Below are 21,282 nucleotides of genomic sequence, written 5' to 3'. Positions count from 1 at the left end.
GCCCTATTTTGTATTTTATTTAGAGACAGGGTCTCACTGAGTTGCTTATGCCTCACTTTTGCTGAGGCTGGCTTTGAATTCTTAATCCTCCTAAGCCTCTGGGATTACAGGTGTGCACTACCACACTCAGCCAAGATATTCTTAATAACCAAGATATTTTTCAACTTTTTTGTTTGTTTTTGACATACTGGGGATTGAACCCAGGGGTGCTCTACCACTGAGCTATATTTCCAGTCCTTTTTATTTTTATTTTTAAAAACATTTTTAGTTGTAGATGGACACAATACCTTTATTTTATTTATTCATTTCATGTAGTGCTAAGGATTGAACCCATTGCCACATGTGCAAGGCAAGCACTCTACCACTGAACTACAACCCCAGCCCTTTTATTGTTTTATTTTTATTTTGAGACAGGGTCTCCCTACGTTGCTTAGGCAGATGAACTTCTAGTCCTCCTGACTCAGGCTTTTGGTACCTGGGATTACAGACACATGCCACCATAACAGGATCAGCTTTTAAAAATTATTGTTATATACATTTTAATGGTTGATTTTTTTGCTCATTTCATTAAACTCTTATTACAATATGATCATTTCTGTGTGTTTGTTTCTGGTATGAGTGAGACATGATCTTTTTGTTACCTGCTCCCCATTCTTGGTATCTATTCCATTGTTGTGTAAGTGATCAATATTTATTAATATTACTTATTAATATTGAGTTGATTTAATAGTTTAGTAACAATGATCATGCAGAAGTATAGAAAAGATGTTCTTGTATTAAAAAATAAACAGTACTTCTTAGTGAGATAAGAAATATTAGGATTCTAGTCAACTAGATCAAAAAGGTCATGGAGAGAGTGAATGTCCATTTTAGATTTTCCCTTGCCATTTTGTATAAATTTATTTAGGCTGTAATTCTCTCAATAGCCTGTAAAGGAAGTAGCATTCTCATTTTAGAACTGGGGAGATTAGAGTATTTATGTAAATGTTCAAGTTATTGTTGTAATTGTAGGGCTAGGTTTTGGTTTAAACCTTCTACTTTGATCTCCTGCTGCTTCCCCTTTGCTTGTCAGACTTAAGTTCCCACAGTCCTTTCTGTGCCTTGAATAAGGCAAACTGTTTCCTACTTGGAACCTTTGTTGTTGCTCCAGCCTGTTCTTTAATACCTGGGAAGCCTTATGCTAGAGCCACTTATGGATGATTCCTCTCATCTCAGGTCTTGGCTCAAATGTCTTATTACAGTTTAGTTTTGAAAGGCATCCTGTCTACCTTAGCTACTCTACCAGGTTCTCTCTGCTTTTACACAGCATCCTGCTTGTATCCTTCATACCACTAATCACATCTTACATTATCTTGTTTATTTGTTGGCATATTTATTGTCTGCTTTTCCTTAGTAAGGTCTAAGGTCCAAATATGAGTTCTTGATTACTGTGTATCTTTAGCACCTAAAACAGTGATTGGAACATTGTGAGTACTCGGTATGCATTTGTTGAGAAGAAGAAAGAGATAAAAGATGAAGAAGAGCTAAAGGGAGAGAGAATAAGAGTGAGTAATGAGAATCTGGGTACAAGTTTCCAACTTCTTTCTCACTGTATGATTGACTCCTATTGGAATAAGTTATGTAATTACAACCTGTTCTTTTTGAATTTCCTTATTTAGGAACCCAATATGCCATACTCCTTTTAACTGAAATCTGCAAGACTCCAAAATTAAAGTCTGAGTAATTAGAGTAAAAAACATGGGTTGCCCAATTAATAATGCTAAATATTCACCTTGAAATAATTGCAGGTAGTCACTAGGAACCCATAAATTGGGAAATGAAACAATAAATTTCATAAAATACTTTTCCAGATACAGATAGAATTGTAGAACATCTGTCTGTAGGCTTACATGCCAGAAAGTAATCAACCAGGACACAAGAGGTGATAGCATTATGTTGTTTGATGACTTCCCTGAGGAGAAAGTCTGCTGTGTGTATGTGTGTGTATGTGTATGTATGTGTACACACGTGTAAATATATATATATATGTATATATATACACAAACACACACACATATATATATATATATATGCATGTATATATGTGTGCACACATATACAATAAATTTCATCATAAAAGGAATATTGGAATTATAACCTTGCTGCTACAAACCTTACCAGTGTGATAAGTATTGAGGGAAATCTATTTAGGATAAAGAATAAGATGTGATTATCTATTTCTCTTTAATTAGTCATCTTCAGTATCAATCTTTTAATTAAAATACTTCAGGAGAAGAGGTATTCTCTTTCACTGGTACCCCATATCACCTAGGACCTTGTACATTGGAGAACTATTTTATGGTTCATTTTCTATGAGGGCTCTGAGACTTTCCTTGGAGATCTTACAGTACTCTGAAAATACTGGTACCTGCAGTCCACTATGGACATTTTTATTTTGCTAAGACACTCAGTAGTCAATTGCAGAGTCTTAAAATGATAGTGAAGCTCGGAATTTAAAATACATATATTAATGTGTGCTTAATACACTATAAAATATGATTAAAAGTATCAATTTAAGATATAACATATAAGACTAACTAATATATAAGACTTACATAACATGTAAGACTAAGATATAAGACTAATGTTTGTCTATGTCTTTATTCTAGTCCTAAAAAATATTCTCACATATAATAAAGAATTTCCATTTGATGTTCAGCCTAGCCCATTAAGGTAAATAAATAAGCATCCATATTTTGTCTTCTGATTTTATTATCTATTTTATGCCTGTTTTTCAAATATTTCTGTATTTTTTTCCCTATAAAATTTGGTATTGGTGATATGACTGGTAGCAATGAGATGATTGACATTGACATTTATATCAACATCAACCTAATAATCAGCATCTTATCTGGGAAGTTAGTGGCTATGAGGGTTAGCTGGTGTATTAAGTGGAGTAGCTCACTAATTTTTCTGTCCTTTTTTATATAGGAGAATTTTAGCCCCTGGTGAGGAAGAGCATTTGGAATTTGAAGAAGATGAAGAAGAAGGTGGTGCTGGAGCAGGGTCTCCTAATTCTTTTCCTGCTAGAGTGCCTGGTGGGTACAAAAAATGTACATTATATAATTCAAGGTCAGGTGTTTGGAACTTACTTTTGTACTTGTTAGTGGCGGGTAAAACATCTCCAGGTTTGCCAATCTTAAGCAAATTATCATGGCCATTCTGTTAGCGGTAGCTATCGGTTTATTGTGAAAGTATCTTACTATTTGTGTCAGGGATCCTCAAAACATCCCATGTTTAGTGATTGGCTAGGAATACCCACAGGACTCAGCATATAGCTGTACTCACAGTTGTATTCTGAGTCATTACAACAAGAAAACACAAGAACAAAATCAGCAAATGGTAAAGGCACACAGGCAAATTCCAGAGGAAACCAAACTTCTAAGAGTCCTCTCCCAGCAGAGTCAAATATGTACTTGATTCTCTCAACATTCTTTCACACCTGTGAAATGAAAAAATATTGTCTATTGGGGAAGCACTGTAGAGATTCAGTGCACAAGACACTTATTGGGGTTAGGATGAACCAAAACTACAGACTCCAGGAAGAAAGCAAGTGTTCAGCACAAACCATATTGTTTGCCTGGACGGTTTAGGCACAGTGATCTTCTTAACAGGGAATCATGGGAATCCTGCTGAAATCCAGGTTCCCAGATGCTAGCCATAGACCAACATTGTAAGTAGGCTTTCTAGAGTAACTGTTTGCTATGTTAATTCTTTTCTTTATATATCTAGCTGTTCTTTAAATAATCATATATGATTGTGAAACCTGGACCTGGAGGAATAGATATTAAACAGTTGCCCTTAACAGGGAAATAAAGAATACATAGCAAGTCCTTTTTATTTTTGGAAGATCTTGACAAGGTTGTAAAATACCCTAGTCAAGCACCCTGAGTAAATTATTTGCCTCTTCTACTTCTATACATTCTTCTGTTCTTATACAGTGCACAGTTTTTACTTCTGATGAATTAGTTCATTTTTGGAAGTGTAGAAATAGCACTGTACTATTGTGATGCATTTTTTTAAAAGACTCTATGCTTTATGGTATAATTAAATATAATATACATATCATCCAGAAAACTTCATAATTAAAGTCATATTCCAGTAATTTAAATACTCTTTGGTAGAAGACGTTTGAAATATAAACAGTATAGGCTTAGACCAATAAGATACCTGCGCTTTTGAGTCTAACATCTGCCAATCAGTAGTTAAGTGACTGTACTTAATTCTTTATAAAAGGAGATGTTGACAATGTCTAATTCATAGGGTTACAATGAAAATTAGGCACCACATACAAATCATTTGGCATTATACTTTTCATTTGCTGGGGTAGTGGTGGCTACTGTATTTTCATTATCACCTATAAATGATGCTAACAGTCCTACACCATAGGATTATTAGAAAAATTACAATCACTATAAAATGTTATTGTTAGTGTTTCTTTAGTACAAGGTAATTATTTCCAATCTGCTTGTCTTTATGAATAAAGAGCTATATTTTACTTGTTATATTTGTAGGAAATTCAAGATTGCTGAGATAATGAGGTAAATAAATTTGCTAAAATTTTTCTGCATTTTTTATTTCCTTTTCAAACCACATGCTGTAATTGAAATAGATTCCAGTTCTATAAATTTCTGGGTTTGGTTATTTGTTCACTAATTATACTTCTGTAGCAAACAAGATCCTTAAAGCAGATGATGTAAGTCATGAAATGGACAGGTCTTTATGGGGTTCAGGTTGCTGAGTTGAAAAGAAACTCTGTAAATTAAGTCTATTTGCTATGAAAGATTAAGCCCAAAGTAATTAGATTTTTTTATTCTGATATAGCATTTTGGTATTTTATTTCAGAGATACAGAAAGCTCACTAAACCTTTCTATTCCATGAATTATTTTCCTCAAAGTAAGAAAGAGTACATATAGTTCAATTGGCTATATTTGATTTTTGATCATATTTTCCAGGGCCTGTGTCATTATAAAATTGAAAATGTCATTGAAGGACAATTTGAACTTTAACTTAATTGTAGAATGGGAAAAAAATTGTTATACTGTGGACATCCAAGATTTCATTCGTGATAAGGCTGTTGTGTCTACATTATCATGGCAGGGTGCTTCTAAGAATTATAACATTTTTATTACCTTTATTTTATGTAATTTATATAATTGTAAGTTTGTTGTACTTTTTTTTTGGTACTGAGGATTTAACACAGGGGTACTTTACCAGTGAGCCACATCCTCAGCCCTTTTTATTTTTTATTTTGAGACAGGATTTCACTTAGTTGCTTAGGGCCTCACTTAGTTGCTGAGATTAGTCTTAAACTTGGGATCCTCCTGCCTCAGCCTCCCAAGTCACCTGGATTCCAGGCTTGTGCTATAGCATCTAGCTTATTGTGATCTTTTTAAAAAAAGATTTATTAAGGTGTCCCTTACATATATAAAAGGCATCTTTTTTAATGTACAGCTTTATAAGTTTTGACAAACACACATGGTAAACACTACTACTGTTAAGCTAATGAGATAAAGTATAATATATGAATATGGTATGATCAAGAGTAGTTTATTCCCATTTAAAATCAAAAATGGATTTTTATCCAACCTTTCTTGAAAAGAATAAAAAATTGTTGAACCTTTCTTTGACATTATTATCATTTTCAAAGCCTTCAATTCTCATAAGACAGTAACTTTTTTGTACTGCTTTAAACACTAACTGGCTTAAGTCCAAATAGTAGTTTAATTTTCTTAAGGTAATCTCAGTAGATTTCATTTAAATAGAGGATAAAAATTTATAACCTATTATTTATTACCTGAAAATTTATTTATCATGTTGAATATTAAAGCTTCTAAATGATAAACCAAAGTAATACAAATTTAAAAAAAATAGCTGGCCAGGATTATATGCTTATAATCCTAGCTACTTGAGAAATTGAGGCAGGAGGATTGCAAGTTTGAGGCCAGTGGGGGCAACTTAGAGAGACTTTGTCTCAAAATAGAAAGAACTAGGGATGTAGCTCAGTGGTAGGGTGCTTGCCTCACCTGTGTGAAGCCCTACATTCATTTCCCAGTACCACGTGCACAAATAGCCATGTCACAATTTTAGACAAAATTTAAAAAAAACGTTTCTGAGTGACCTAAACATAAGCCTAGCAATCTCAACATTATTCTAGATTTGTATTGGTTATTCATCTTTTATATAGTCTTAGATATGTACAAAAAATGTTTTTTTGAAACTCAAAATGAAGAGTGAATCTTACTTCTTTAATATCAAACCTGTACTTGTTTCTTTCCTGCATAAATATTCAATTCTGAGTTGAACTTGAGAGTTAAGCAAATATGTATTTCATTTTCAGCTAAAGTGCAGTTTTTTTCTTACCCATGCATATAGGAAGTTGAAAACTGCAACAAAATATTCATTGCTGTTCCATGAATATTAGGGCATCCTTATTTCACAGAATTTCAGAATATATTTAGGGTTAAACAGTAAATACCACCAAAGTGTGCAGATAGACTCTGGCTCTCCGAGCACATCCTTTCTCTCAAAGTCTCAAATTCTCAGACTGAGCCAAACAGTCAGAGCCAGAGTCCCTCATCCAGTCATGTACTTATATTGAAAGGAAAGGAAAATACCATTCAATGTTATCTGGTAGTTCTCCTAGCTGTTTTTCAATAGTTTTAAGGCTTGTTAATATTCTATTACTCTCAAGCAGTTTTGAAAGATTTCTTTTTTATAATTTGTTTCTACGTTTGTTTGTAGTACTGGGGATTGAAGTCAGGGATGCTCTACCACCTACCTACATCCCCAGCTCTTTGATTTATTTTTTTATTTTGAAACAGGGTTTTGCTAAGTTGCCCACGCTGGCCTCTCTTGCCTTAACTTGCCAAGTTGTTGGGATTACAGGCATGCAGCACTATGTCTGGCTCAGTTTGTTTTGTTTTGTTTGTTTTGTTTTTTAATCCATGAATCTTGTCACTTGAAGTCAAAAGGTTTTCTCCAGAGCTTTGCAGAAATTGGTTCATAGGAAATGTCTATTGAGTAGGCTCTTCATCAAGGCTCTAAGCAACATCTGGCCTGCTTTTTCTTTCTTTTTTTTAAAGAGAGAGTGAGAGAGGAGAGAGAGAGAATTTTAATATTTATTTTTCAGTTATTGGCGGACACAACATCTTTGTTTGTATGTGGTGCTGAGGATCGAACCCGGGCCGCAGGCATGCCAGGCGAGCGCGCTACCGCTTGAGCCACATCCCCAGCCCCAGGCCTGCTTTTTCTTGAAAGTCCTCTGGCCACTCAAATTTTTAACCCAAAACCAGTAGTAACTCTTCCTTGCATGCTAAATGGCATCTATGTATGAAGCATATACCCACTGATTCATCTTAGGTTTTGTGAGAGTATTTATTATTTTTTTCCAGATATGATGGTGACACTTAAGAATTCAGCCATTATCCAAATCACATATTTCTGAACACAGAAAAATACATATTTCTAGTAGCAGTCAATAAAGAAAATAAAAACAAGAATATACTCATATAACCTATATACAAACAACTTTAATAAAGTATAATTTTTGACAGACCTAGAAATATTATTGTTTGAATGCTAATGACCCCTAAGATTTTTATCAAACTTTTAATATAATTTCAAAGTGAATAAACTTCTTATGATTTTACTCTTTATCTTGAAAGGTTGGAGCAGTTCCTCAACTACTAATCAGTTACCAACCAAAAGAAATTGTGCATGTGTTTTCATATTTTCACACAATTTGTATGTGTGTACAAATTGCAGATGTGCAGTACAAATTGCAAAATTTTTCTCTTGCTAGATTTTTAAGACCCATTTCATGTTTTGTGCCATTTACAAAATGTTATGACCAAATAATGATTTGACAATACCATTATTTTAAATTATGTTAAAATTATCCCAAAATAATAGAAAATATTATTTTATATATATCCTTTTTATTGGATTTTAAAATTACAAAGAAATGTGCACTTAAAAATGTGTGTGACAGACTTTGAATTGGTAGTATCAAACATCTGAATTTAATTGCAAGTATGATAAATCTAAAACAAAGAAGACATAAATATATAATCACACACATATGATAATGCTTAGTTTACATTTTAGATATCAAGTCCATCTCTGTCCTAAAAGTATGGACAACAAATTTTGTACTCCTTATTCATGACATTTAATTCACCAAGCACCAAGGCAAAATGAAGACTGACTCACCTCTTATTGAAGTAAATGCCTGTGACAAACATTTGTACAATATCATGTAAAAAGCAAATTCAAATCAGTGTTTTAAAAAAAATATAATCTTTGGTAATTTTCCTCTTTTAATGTTCTTACCTAGACAATAATGTACTATTTTGGAACAAAGACTGTCATGCCATTTTTAATTTTGGACTAGAAATTGTCCTTATGGTATGATATGAGATATAAACAATAGAAAATTTTAAAAAGCAAAAATAAAAAGTTGAAAGAAAAGAATGACTTCCTCTTCTGCATGTGAGGACAGGGCCTTAAGGATCCCACTGACCTTCATATCCATGTCACTCCAGACTCATCCTCGGGTTGGTGGTCCTTTTATTGTCTGATTCTCCATGATCTCTATGGCTACACAGAGACTATTGAATGTGAGGCCATCCTACTTGATACTTAGACCTTCATTTTTCTCAGCACCCTCTTGGAACAAAGAAGTTATGGGCGGGGGGGGGGTGAGGGGCTTCAGATGTTCTCCCATTGTTTTTCTGTACCTGTTGCAGGTACAGTGGTGTTTCATTGCTCGGTCTGTGTCAGTGCTGTTGGGTGCCCAGCAGAGGCAGAGGCCTTACTTGCACAATTCCCTTTCCTCTCCACAGTGGCAGTTGCTGTAACATTCTTGGCTAGGTCAGATGCTTTTACACAGTTTTTAAAACATTCTTAAGCAAACTTGTCTATGTTTAACAAACAGCCATTTGGGGGATCCATAGCTACCTTCATAAATTGTTTTCCACAGATGAAGCACAATGAAATAGAGCAACTTAAGTTTTTACCCAAGTACCACCTGTTAATAAACAGTTTCCATCAACAAGATGGACTTTTTGGTATCCCCTATTACAGTAGTGTGGTAAAATGGTTCCAAAACTTCCAATTCATTGTCATTATTTTATCAGAGTTGTCTTTAGGTTTAGGCTTAGAATCTTCCTCTCACAGAAAATCACACTAAATTCAGTAATTCCTTCCAACTCTTTTTGACACCAGTGAGAGCATGCTTGCTCTGGTTGGTGCATAAGAGGTGGTTGGGGGCAGATAAGTCAGAAAAAGACGTGCTTTCTGTGTTCAGTACAACTTGGGGCTCACCAGCTACCAATGGCTTCCTTTGTCTTGCAGTAAAAACTGAAAGTGGAATTAAGCAAATGAACACAGTCCTGCTGCTCACTGCTATATGAGTGTTAAAGACCTATCATATTGCTCTCTGGGCTTCTCAGTCTCTGTCCATTCCTGTGAATGTGCACTGCTCAGTGTACAAAGTTCAAATGTTACTATTTTTTAATCAATCCCTTACTTGGGAGTTCTTAGTGACAGCTCAATAACATCCCTGGGATGTTATTGAAAACTTGGTTTGGACAGCTGTAGCCATTTAGAGTTTTCCATATTTAAAAGTATGAGGCACAAATAGTGGCCTCACAAAAATGTCTATATTCTAATCCTGGGAACCTGTGACTGTTATGTTTACATGGCAAAAGGAACTTTGCAGAAGCTTGAGATGGGGAGGTTCTCCTGCAGTTCCTTTTAAGGCTTTAGGGACAATTAAAATAAAAATGTTAAAATGAGACATGATGGTTAAAAGCATGGACTCTGTAGCCAAACTGCTGTGTGATTATGGATAATTTGTTTTTCTATGCCTCACTTTTCACCTCTGAAAAATAGAACTAAACTATTGTTGTGAGGATTAGATGAGAGGAGTAGGATAGTATGTGGCACAACACAAATACTCACAAGTGTTAGCTATTTCTTATTTACATAGCAGTTCCATGTGGAAGAACATTTCTTCTGATCTTTGCTCTAGATCTGAGAGCAGATGATCTAGCTGGAATAGCACAGTTTACACTGGATTGTGTGTAGTGATTTCTTTCTTATCCTTGTTAGTCTTAGAATTTTATGAATGTAGTTGACTTGTTCTCATATTACACTATGTAATTGGATATGTTAATTCTTCACTTAGAAATCTTCCTTTTAATGCATTGGCTCAATTTACAACTATCATGGTTCTATATTTGATGCAAAAACATGCACCCTTTTTCATCTACCTGGGAGCTATAGATGGTATGGTATTATTCTAGTATTTGATCTTCTTTTATGTTTATTATTTCTTCACTCATTGATATAGATTCTCTAGCCATTTGTTTACTAGAGCATGATAACCTCTAGAACTGGAAATTCATTCATTCATTCAATAAAATATTTCTTCAACAAAGATCTGTTTATTCCTTGTGCATACCACAAAAGGAACAGTTCCCACACCTTTCAGGATGCTTATTGTGTAGTCAGCAAGACAGAGCCAAAAGCACATGATTATGATTAGAGATGTGCACCAATGTCGTAGGTTGGCATAAAAGAAGGGCTGAGGGAGTTCAATAAATCTGGCCAGATTTAGGACTCACTGAGTATGTAGGAGTTGACCATGTAGAGAGAGCACATCATAGAGCATTCTGAAACACCTTAAATAGGCACCTTTCTATGTAATCTATGATCTTAATTACAGTCAGCTTCCTTCATTATGGAACACAATGTTTGACATTCTACCTTGAATTAAACAAGAAATTCAGACTTGAAATCACTGCCTCCATATTAAATTATCTGAAGCATAATGATTACATTAAACCTTACTGTGTAGTCTCAGGCAAAAAGATTGTTGGTAAGGAATGTAGCATCAGCCCTACCATTTCAACTGAAAGATCTAGATAATGACAGCTTATAAAATTGACTCACCCCAAAGTAACAACAAGTTTAATATCAACTTGGCAAAAAATAATCTTAACATCAAAAAGACTTTTTGAAAGTTGTAAAGCAATCATCTTTTGAATGTCAAAACAGGTAGTAAAGAGGTAATACATAAAAGAGGTAACATTCTTGGGGGTTTTTGGGGGTGGGGTGGGGTGGGTTCTTTTTTGTCTTTTTTAGAACTGGGGTTCGATTCCAGGATTTTGCAAATGCAAGGCAGACACTTTGCCACTGAGCTACATCCCAACCCAACATTCTTAATGTATAAAGAAAAATTTTAATTGTAATAACCAAAGCAGAATACATGAGAGGAACAGACAATATGAGCAAGCGCGTGAGCGTGCACACACACACACACACACACATACACACACACACACACATTTTAAAAATACCCGTTAAACATATAAAAAGATACTCAACTTTATTTTTAATAAAAACATAAATTAAAGCTACTGTTGGAGAGTCTTAGGGGAAATAGATACTTATTAATCACTGGTGGGAATAGAAAAATGGTACAGTTCCTTTGGAGGGGAATTGAGCATTCTCTAACAACATATAAGTACATATTTTTTCCTTAGCAATCCCATTCCTGAGAATTTACTCTGAAGATGCACCCCCAAAATACAGGAAAAAGAGGGGAAAACATATGCATATACACAAGATTCTCTGTTTAGGTGTTTTTTATAATGATAAAAAAATAGAAATAATGTAACTGCCAAATGAAGATTGACTGAATAAACATAGGATGCTGTGGAAAATAATTCAGAAAATCTCCCTGAACTAATGAGTGATTTTTCAAATTATTGTTAGCAGAATTTATCAAGGTAGTTCACATTAGCAGATTAAGGGGAAAGATTTCATAAAGTTGTCAACAATGCAGAAAAAGTTTTCAGTTAAATTTGAAATACAGCCTTGATTTTAAACAATTCTTGGCAAAGAACAGAAAAACATCCTTAACTTGATAAAACATGGCTACATGACATTTACAGCCCAAAATCATTTAATGATGAATTTGAACAAAACAAGATTATCTATTACTTCTTTTCATCAGCATTGTTTTGGAAGCCCTAGCTACTGCACTAGGACAAGAAAATGAAATATAAAAGAGGGGATGTTCTTTATTTGCATATTTATGAATATATAGAGAATATATGCAAAAACCTATTCATAACTCATTAATAAGATAATGCGGTTCCTGGATATAAAATCTGTACAGACAAATCAATTCTATCTCAAACAAGTAATAGTTGCTTAGAAAATGAACTATTATAATATTTATAGTAGCATTAAATAATATCAAGGACCTTATTATAAATTCAACAAAAGAAATATAAGAATTTTATGTAGAAAATAAACCTTTGTTGAAAAAATAAAAGAATATCAAAAGAAAATGAAACTGGAGCCATCTTGAAATTAGAGAAAAAGATGGAAGAGTGACTTAATAATTGTTATGGTTTGTGAGATGTTGAATTATATATTCTCTTTTACTTTTTTCATTTCTCTCAATTGAATTGTTTATGAGAATGCATTTTATAAAAACAGTGAAGTCATTATTCTTTTTTTCATTTGTTCATAATAGTTATTCTTGACATTAGATTCATTTGGACTAATTATAAATGCATGGAATATAATTTGCTCCAGTTCAGTCTCTTCACCCTCCTCATCCTCCCTCCCACTGTTCCCTTTCATTCACTTTACTGATCTATTTATTTACATTTTTTAAAATTAGTATCTTATAGATATTCAAAATGATGAGTTTCATTATAGTGTATTCACATATGTGCATTGGAAAGTTAGTTTGGGTTCATTCCACAGTTTTTCCCTACCCACTCCCCATTCCCTTCTTTTCCTTTTATTGATTTTATTTTTTTTAATACACGACAATGGACAATTCTTATTACACATATAGAGCACAATTTTTTTATCTTTGTATAAAGTATGTTCACGCCAATTCACGTTATTCATGTACTTGGTTTTTTTTGCATTACAATTCTTATTACACATATATACCACAATTTTTCGTATCTCTCTATATAAAGTAGGTTGACACCCAATTTGTGTCTTCAGACATGTTCTTTGGATAATGATGTCCATCACATTCATTAGGAGGCTAATCCCCTGCCTCCTTGCTTTCCCTCACTCCCCTCTTCCCTATCTAGAATCCATCTATTCATCCCATGCTCCTCCTCCCTACCCTATTATGAGTCAGCCTCCTTATATCAGAGAAAACATTTGGCATTTGTTTTTGGGGGATTGACTAACTTCACTTAGCATTATCTTCTCCAATGCCATCCATTTACCTGCAAATGCCATGATTTTATTCTCTTTTAAAAACGTTCATAGTGTATATATGCCACATTTTTTAAAATCCATTCATCCACTTAAGGGCATGTAGGTTGGCTCCACAGTTTAGCTATTGTGAATTGTGCTGCTATAAACATTGATGTGGCTGTGTCCCTGTAGTATGTTGTTTTTAAGTCCTTTGGGTATAGTCCAAGGAGAGGAATAGCTTGGTCAAATGGTGGTTCCATTCCCAGATTTTCAAAGAATCTCCATACTGCTTTCCAGATTGGCTGCACCAATTTGCAGTCCCACCAGCAATGTATGAGTGTGCCTTTTTCCCCACATCCTCTCCAATACTTATTGTTGTTTGTCTTCATAATAGCTGCCATTCTGACTGGAGTTGTATCTTAGTTTTGATTTGCATTTCTCTGATTGCTAGAGATGTTGAAAATTTTTTCATATATTTGTTGACTGATTGTATATCCTCTTCTGAGAAGTGTTTGTTCAAGTCCTTGGCCCATTTTTTGATTGGGTTACTTGTTTTTTCAGTGCTTAGCTTTTGAGTTCTTTATATACCCTAGAGATTAGTGCTCTATCTGATGTGTGAGGGGTAAAAATTTTCTCCCAGGATGTAGGCTCTCTGTTCACCTCACGGATTGTTTTCTTTTGCTGACAAAAAAACTTTTTAGTTTGAATCCATCCCATTTATTGATTCCTGGTTTTAATTCTTGTGCCATAGGGGTCTTATTAAGGAAGTTGTGGTCTAACCCACATGATGAAGTTTAGGGCCTACTTTTTTCTTCTATTAGACGAAGAGTCTCTGGCTTAATTCCTAGGTCCTTGATCCATTTTGAGTTAAGTTTTGTGTATGGTGAGAGTTATGAGTTTAATTTCATTTTATTGCATATGGATTTCCAGTTTTCCCAGCACCATTTGTTGAAAATGCTATCTTTTCTCCAGTGCATGTTTTTGGCACCTTTGTCTAAAATAAGATGATTGTAATTTTGTGGGTTAGTCTCTGTGTCCTCTATTCTGTACCATTGGCCTACCAGTCTTTTTTAGTGCTGAAACCATGCTGTTTTTGTTACTATTTCTGTGTAGTATAGTTTAAGGTCTCATATAGCAATACTCCCTGCTTCACTCTTCCTGCTAAGGATTTCTTTAGCTATTCTTGGTCTCTTATTTTTCCAGATGAATTTCATGATTGCTTTTTCTATTTCTATGGGGAATGCCATTGAGATTTTGATTGGAATTGCATTAAATCTATATAGCACTTTTGGTAGTATGGTAATTTTGATAATATTAATTCTGCCTATCCAAGAGCAAGGTCGATCTTTCCAGAAATAGTAAATGAATTCAGCAAAGGAGCAGGATATAAATCAATACCCATAAATCAAAGGCATTTCTGTATATCAGTGACAAAGCCTCTGAGAAGGAAATGAGGAAAACTACTCCATTCACAATAACCTCAAAAAAATGATACTTGAGAATCAATGAAAGAAGTCAAAGATCTATACAATGAAAACTACAGAACCCTAAAGAGAGAAATCAAAGAAGATCTTAGAAGATGGAAAGATCTACACATTCCCTTCTTAAAAGGAGAAAGGGAGGAGGAGGGAGAGAGAGAGGGGGAAGGTGGGCAGGGTCAGATCAGAATATGATAGCCCAAAGGGTGAGGTTTTGGCCTGCTGAGAACTTCTAACTGAAGGAGATTGGAATCCCAAAAGCAACCTCAGCAGCAAAGCCTCTGCTCTCCTCCTGCCCTCCTGTCCATTCATTCTTCTCTCCCAAAGCCAGAGATAAAACCTAGAAAGCACTCTCTCTCTCTTTCTCTTTCCTTCCCTCCCTGCTATTCCCTTACTGTCCCCCTACCCTCCCTTACCCCTCCCTTACAAACCCTCATTCCAGACAGGACCTGCCTTAGGTCCAGTAGGAAAGAAAGCTATACAGAGAGGCCAAGAAGAATCTGACCAGACAGGGCTTGCTGGGACCCTGGCAGCCTTTTACCATTAGCTCACACCCCCTTTTCCAGTCATTTCTACATGGCCATACATTCTTCATGGAACATAAACAAAAAAACAGGAGTTTTCCCTGGATCTGTAGGTCTTTATTTCTGAAGGCTTTTAGGTCAAATAAAATTCTATTAAATAATTGTTATGATTTTTAAAATGTAAAGATATATACTAGTTCATAAATTAGAAGAAGCAGTTTATAAAGATAGACTCTTTCTGAAACTCATCTGAATTTTTATTGCAGTTCCTGGACCTTTTATACAGCTGTAGAATTAAGATACTGTATTAGTGGTAAGAGGATAAACAGTCCGGTAAGACAGAATAGAAAACTCAGAAAGTGATTGCCACATGATTTATGATTGAGGTGGGACTGCAGATCAGTGGTGGAAAATGTCAGTCTTTTTAATGAGTAGTGCTGAGACAATTGAGTATTTATGTGAAATTGAATAAAATTAAAGCTCCTACTATACACCGTAGTCAATAATTCTATGTGACATATAGAATTAAGTGTGAATGGCAAAACTATGCTTTCAAGATAATACCTTTATGATTTTGGAGTGGGGTAAGTTTTCTTAAATATGACATAAAAAGCACTGATTGTAAAGGAAGATATTAAGAAATTTGAATATTACTAGCAGTAAGTATTTATCATAATCAGAAGACACCATGGCAGAGAAAAGTCATTCTTAACATTCAAAACTAACACTTGGTGTTAGAAGTTAGCAATGGTTGCTATCTTTTGGAAGAGTGAATTGGATAGGGTGGGGGGAAGGACACTCCCAGGAGGCTGATCATATCTTTCCTAGATCTGATACTAGTTATACAGGTGTATTCACTTTGTGGAAGTTCAGCAAACTGTACTAACAATTTGTGCATTTTAAAATGTATATGCTCTACTTCAACAAAAAGTCTTTATAAAGGAAAACTACTAAGAAGCTATTTGTAAAACATTTGTCCAGCAAAATAATAGAGACCTCCTACAGCTCAATAAGATAGACATCTCAATAGAAAATCGAGCAAAATAATTGAACACACTTCAGAAAAGAGGAAATCATACATTTGATTTATTCTAAAAGGTGCTCAACCTTATTAATCTTCAGAGGAATGCAAATTAAAATGATTGATCTCTTTATACCAAAATTGGCTAACATGAAGAATCTGAGAAAACAGTACCTAGTGAGGATGTGGAGCAATGGGAACACTACTGCACTTGGGCTAGGAATAAAAGTTGGCACAACCACCTTGGGAAATGGATTGTCATTACATAATAGGTATGGAGGTAACATGCCAGGTGACTTAGTGATTCCCCTGTTTCAGAAATGGGTACTTATGGGCACTAGAAGATGTTAGAAGAGTATTTATAATAGCCTGTTAACTATATCCAAACACTTGAAGTAATTCAAATGTCTATCAACACAAGAATGTGTACATAAACTGTAGCATATTTATACAGCCATGTACTACATAATAGAATGAACTTTTCTGCAGAAAAATTCATATATGATATACATACATATGAATATGTATGTATATATATAAATATAAATGTATACATATTCACATTTTTCATAAAATTTCAGAAGTGTTTCTTAACTTTCTGAAGTTCATCCCAGATGTCCAGGTACAAGCACCTCTTCTAAAAGTACCCTCATTTGTCAATCAAAGAAGATGCATAAAAGGTATTATGTATATATTTAATGATATCAGCCTGAGCCCATTTAGGTTTGTTAATGCAACAGTGGAATGCAGCCTCCAGGCCTTCCTATTATTGCATTTGTCTGTATTGTCTTCATATTTGTTTAAATTAGAAAGTAATACATTTTTAACAGCACTGTTGAGGTACAATTTGCATTTCATAACTATTTCCCTTCTGTAAGTATAAAATTCATCGATTTTTGACACCTCTATAGAGTTTTGCATCTGCCATCACTATACAAGTTCAGAACATTCCCATCACCTCCCAAAATTTCCTCAAGCCACATTTGCCATCAATCAAATGTGTATTTTCAAATGTAGTGTGTTGATTACTTCATGTATTTCAAATAACTCATCATTAAAAGTAGCATAACAAATTGTTGAATAGAAACTTGAAAAACATCAACCAAAATCTTTTGTTAAGTGTATTTTGAGGTTCTGTATACATACTTGATTAAAATCAGCTTATTTGCATCTGTTCTCTATTGGTAGTTTCAAAAAAGGGAACATACTGAACAGTTGATTTCTTCCTTCATATGTTCTTGGTGGGTGAATGTTGTCATGTTGTTCTGGGTGGGTTTTAGTTTTAAAAATTTTAGTTGGTTTTGGAAAAAATGTTCAGTTATACAAATGGCCATTTTATATGTCAGTCTGTATAGTACTAATTTCTGAGGGAATAAATCATACAAAATAGAATGAAGAATAGAAGTTAGACTATATAGTTAAATTAAAACATAAATATCAAATTGTAAATTATTTTCTTTATTAGGAGTAACTAAAGAGAAGAATGTATTGATCAACTGTGATATTAAATGTCTCAGACTTTAGAACAGTATAACAAGTATTTTAAAAGCTTTTCTTGTCTTTGTTCTACCACTTCATATTAAGATGCTGAATATAATATAGAAGTACATATTGAATATAAATATTATGTGAGCATATTATACTATTAGGTATCATTGGGCTTCCTCAAGTGATGTTTTTAACATACTTTTATTATACATACTATATACTATTATTATAGAAATTATTATTTCTGCTTAAAGGTGATTGTATGGTTGGGAAATGCAGATATATTATGTGTAAATTTAAATATTTTTCTAAAAATGTATAACATCAGATGTTCATGAATTTTGGAAATAAAAATACATAATGCCTAGCTAGTTCCTAAGAGGTAGGCTATATCTTCTGTTTGTCAAAGTATTTACTCTGCATTATTGGTGGAGCTAACTTTTATTGAGGTTTCTCTGTTGCCAGGTACTTTATTACCAAGGTTGCCATCAGAACCGGGAATGACATTACTCACTATCAGGATTGAGAAAATTGGTCTGAAAGACGCTGGACAGTGCATCGATCCCTATATTACAGTTAGTGTAAAGGGTAAATAACTGGCAAATTGCATTATGTTTTTTCTCATATGGGACAAAGTTTTTGACAGGGGATGATCTTGTATATGTGACAACTTACTTTAATGCATTCTATAATGAGGCAAAATCCTAGAAGAGATCATAACAGAACATAGTTCGAAAGACTTACAAAAAATATTTCCTACTTATACACTCACTTTTGCTTTTGAGTTTGTATAGATTTTTGCTCTTCAGATTCCATCTAACGTGCAGACTAAACATACACATTGTCCTTAAAAGCAGCTACAGCCTTCAGGATGTAGATTAACAATAGCACCCCTCACCTTCTCCTACCCAGTCTATATTCATTTCTCTCCACAAAGCCCAATGTCCTGTTTTCCCATCTCTCCTGCTTCAACCCCTTCTTCTTCCTGTGCTACTGAGGTATCTACTTAGGTGAGTCCTACAGAGGCAGATGAAAATAAGGGGACAGGGAAGTAGGGTGCGTCCATAACATCCATGCCCTGAAAGCAATCCCGTGGGATGATGATGTGATTAAGGAATAAATTATACCATTTTACAGAAATAACTATAGTTAGTACAAACGGCTTATTTTAATCTATAGTTTTGCACCAAAGGAACAGATTGGTGCTGAAATTAAATGGAGGAACTTTTATCAATTGACCACAAAGAAAAACATTTATTTAAAGAACAGAATCCACAGCACTAATACTGGTACACTTTTAAATTCCGATGTTACCTGTTATCAAATATATAGTATACTGGAAAATATTTACATTGTTTGATAGGCCATTTGTAAAACTGCATACTCATTCAGAAAGTATACTTAAAACACAAAAATATTTAATGATGTTGTAAATGTTAAATTACCTTTGCATATGTTAAACTGAAATATTTTTATGTAAATATTTTTTAATTATTAAATGTACTAAATTGTTTTTGAGCTTTTTGAGACACATAAATGAATAACACATAAACACTGAGGAGTTATTAAATGAGTCCATGTTGCATTTGACTAAACTGAGATTTTAAAAACCAGAAAATTAAAACTATATATAACGTACCATCTGGTTGTTGTAAATTCAGGGTATGTTGTAAACAGTATAACCAGAATTTAGATAATATATATGAAAAATTATTCATTAACAAAAGGGTTTTTGTTGGCTGTTCTCATCCATTTTTGGTTCTTAACAGGGAAATTATGATAATGTTAGGTTTAAAGGCTTTTCTAAATAAGTCATACTTGATCAAAGTTAGAAATTGGTGGCAGAGCTCCATTGTGGCAAATTAAATACTCCAGATTTTTTTTTGCATAGAAAAATATAGTGGGCTATTCCCTAAGAAAAACATGTTTGTTCTTTTTACCACTTCACTATGAAGATCAAGTTTTGTCCACTTGGCCATGTAAAGGCTTCCTTGTCCCCTTCATGAGGTCTCTTATCCAGTCTATATTCATTTCTCTCCACATACCCCATGAACTTCAACAACTGTCACATACTTGCTCACACCAAATAGGAATCTCTTAACCTGAGAATCTCCTCTCAGCTCTTTCCATGCCTCTTTAGGAACTGTAACATTTGCAGTTTCTATATATTCCGTCTGTATATGTGAATGCTCATAAGCAGAAAATTTTCTCCAGATCTGAATGGCATAGATTTAACTCCTGTGCAAGATACTCCTGTGGCTTCAAGAAAAGAAGATACATATGTTCATTTTAATGTGGACATTGAGCTCCAGAAGTATATTGAAAAATTAACCAAAGGTTTGTAATTATCAGTTACTGACTTCTTAAGGACACAGTACTTATCTGGGTTTGTGTTCATAGTGTACTTAACACAAGATCTTATGTCACATAGTTATGAATATTGACTTAAAGTCAAATCAATTTTTTTAAAATATGAGAATTAGCAGTTGCATTATCTAGTTGTGTAATAATGTGGTTAAATATTATTTGATAGGGAAGTTTTTCTCATAATACAGAGTTAAGGAAGCAGGTTCCCTAATAATTACCTTAAGACCTTTTAGGAACCTAATGATTACTTTCTAACAGTTAAATTATTTTTTTTCTTTCAATAAGATGCATTGGGTAAAAAGATAGTATAACTGGCAGTTAGTTTGTAAGAATATGGAAAGGACAATCTGGGCGTGGTTGTTTCAGGAGGGAGAGAAATGATATAAGGTAGAATTTTTTTTAAAGGAACTCTTAAATTTCTATTCTATCTAATATAGGTGCTTATTGAAACCATTTTTATAGGTACTGCTGATACTTAAGTAACTTCTGTTTTTCTTGTGGTATTTAATATTTTATATTCTTTGGTAGTTTATGATTCTACCTGTGTACATAACTTACATTCTTGCTATACAATTTTGTTGTACTTTGTAGAAATAAATGATATGGAGAAATGTCACTCAGACATGCTAGTACCAGAGCTTGGAGTGACAGCCACAGTGAGTTATCAACAGTTGTGTCATCAGACTGTTTGACACGTTACTTTGTAAAATCATAGGCTTCTGGTGACACATAAGAAATGTGTGGTCTCTGGCTTATGTTGTTTGTTTTAATTCCTTAGGTGCAGCTATCTTCTTTGAATTCAAACACTACAAGCTTACAAAAAGGTTTACCAGCACCAAATGTTTTGCTTTCATGGAGATGGATGAGATTAAACCTGGGCCAACTGTAATAGAACTGTAAGTGATATACATATAGGATTCATACTGTTCTAATGGTTACTAGTTCATGTTTCTTCTTAGTCCCTCTTATCGAGAATGTAACATTGGAGTAGATCAATCATCAAAGTATTTTAAATCTATTGTGGTTACAGATACAAGAAACCCACTGACTTTAAAAGAAATTGCAGTTATTGACCAAGAAACCACTTTATCTTCATCTACATCAAACTTTGCACAAGGA

General features: G+C 34.0%; 1 protein-coding gene across 1 annotated transcript in view; it reads left to right on the top strand.

The window, feature by feature from the left end:
• The window catches only part of LOC144373295 (axin interactor, dorsalization-associated protein-like), a 40,025-nt gene extending 18,947 nt beyond the window's left edge, over positions 1-21,078 (top strand). Inside the window, exons 6-10 of the mRNA XM_078036390.1 lie at positions 2,649-2,712; positions 2,971-3,077; positions 18,262-18,384; positions 20,011-20,133; positions 20,942-21,078. Of these exons, the coding sequence (XP_077892516.1) occupies positions 2,649-2,712; positions 2,971-3,077; positions 18,262-18,384; positions 20,011-20,133; positions 20,942-21,063 (539 nt within the window). The 3' untranslated portion in view covers positions 21,064-21,078. The remainder of the gene's footprint in view (positions 1-2,648; positions 2,713-2,970; positions 3,078-18,261; positions 18,385-20,010; positions 20,134-20,941) is intronic.
• Positions 21,079-21,282: the final 204 nt, after the last annotated feature.

Source organism: Ictidomys tridecemlineatus, unplaced genomic scaffold, assembly GCF_052094955.1.
Source record: "Ictidomys tridecemlineatus isolate mIctTri1 unplaced genomic scaffold, mIctTri1.hap1 Scaffold_35, whole genome shotgun sequence".
Taxonomy (NCBI): Eukaryota; Metazoa; Chordata; class Mammalia; order Rodentia; family Sciuridae; genus Ictidomys; species Ictidomys tridecemlineatus.
This window is presented reverse-complemented; position numbering and strand designations above follow the sequence as displayed.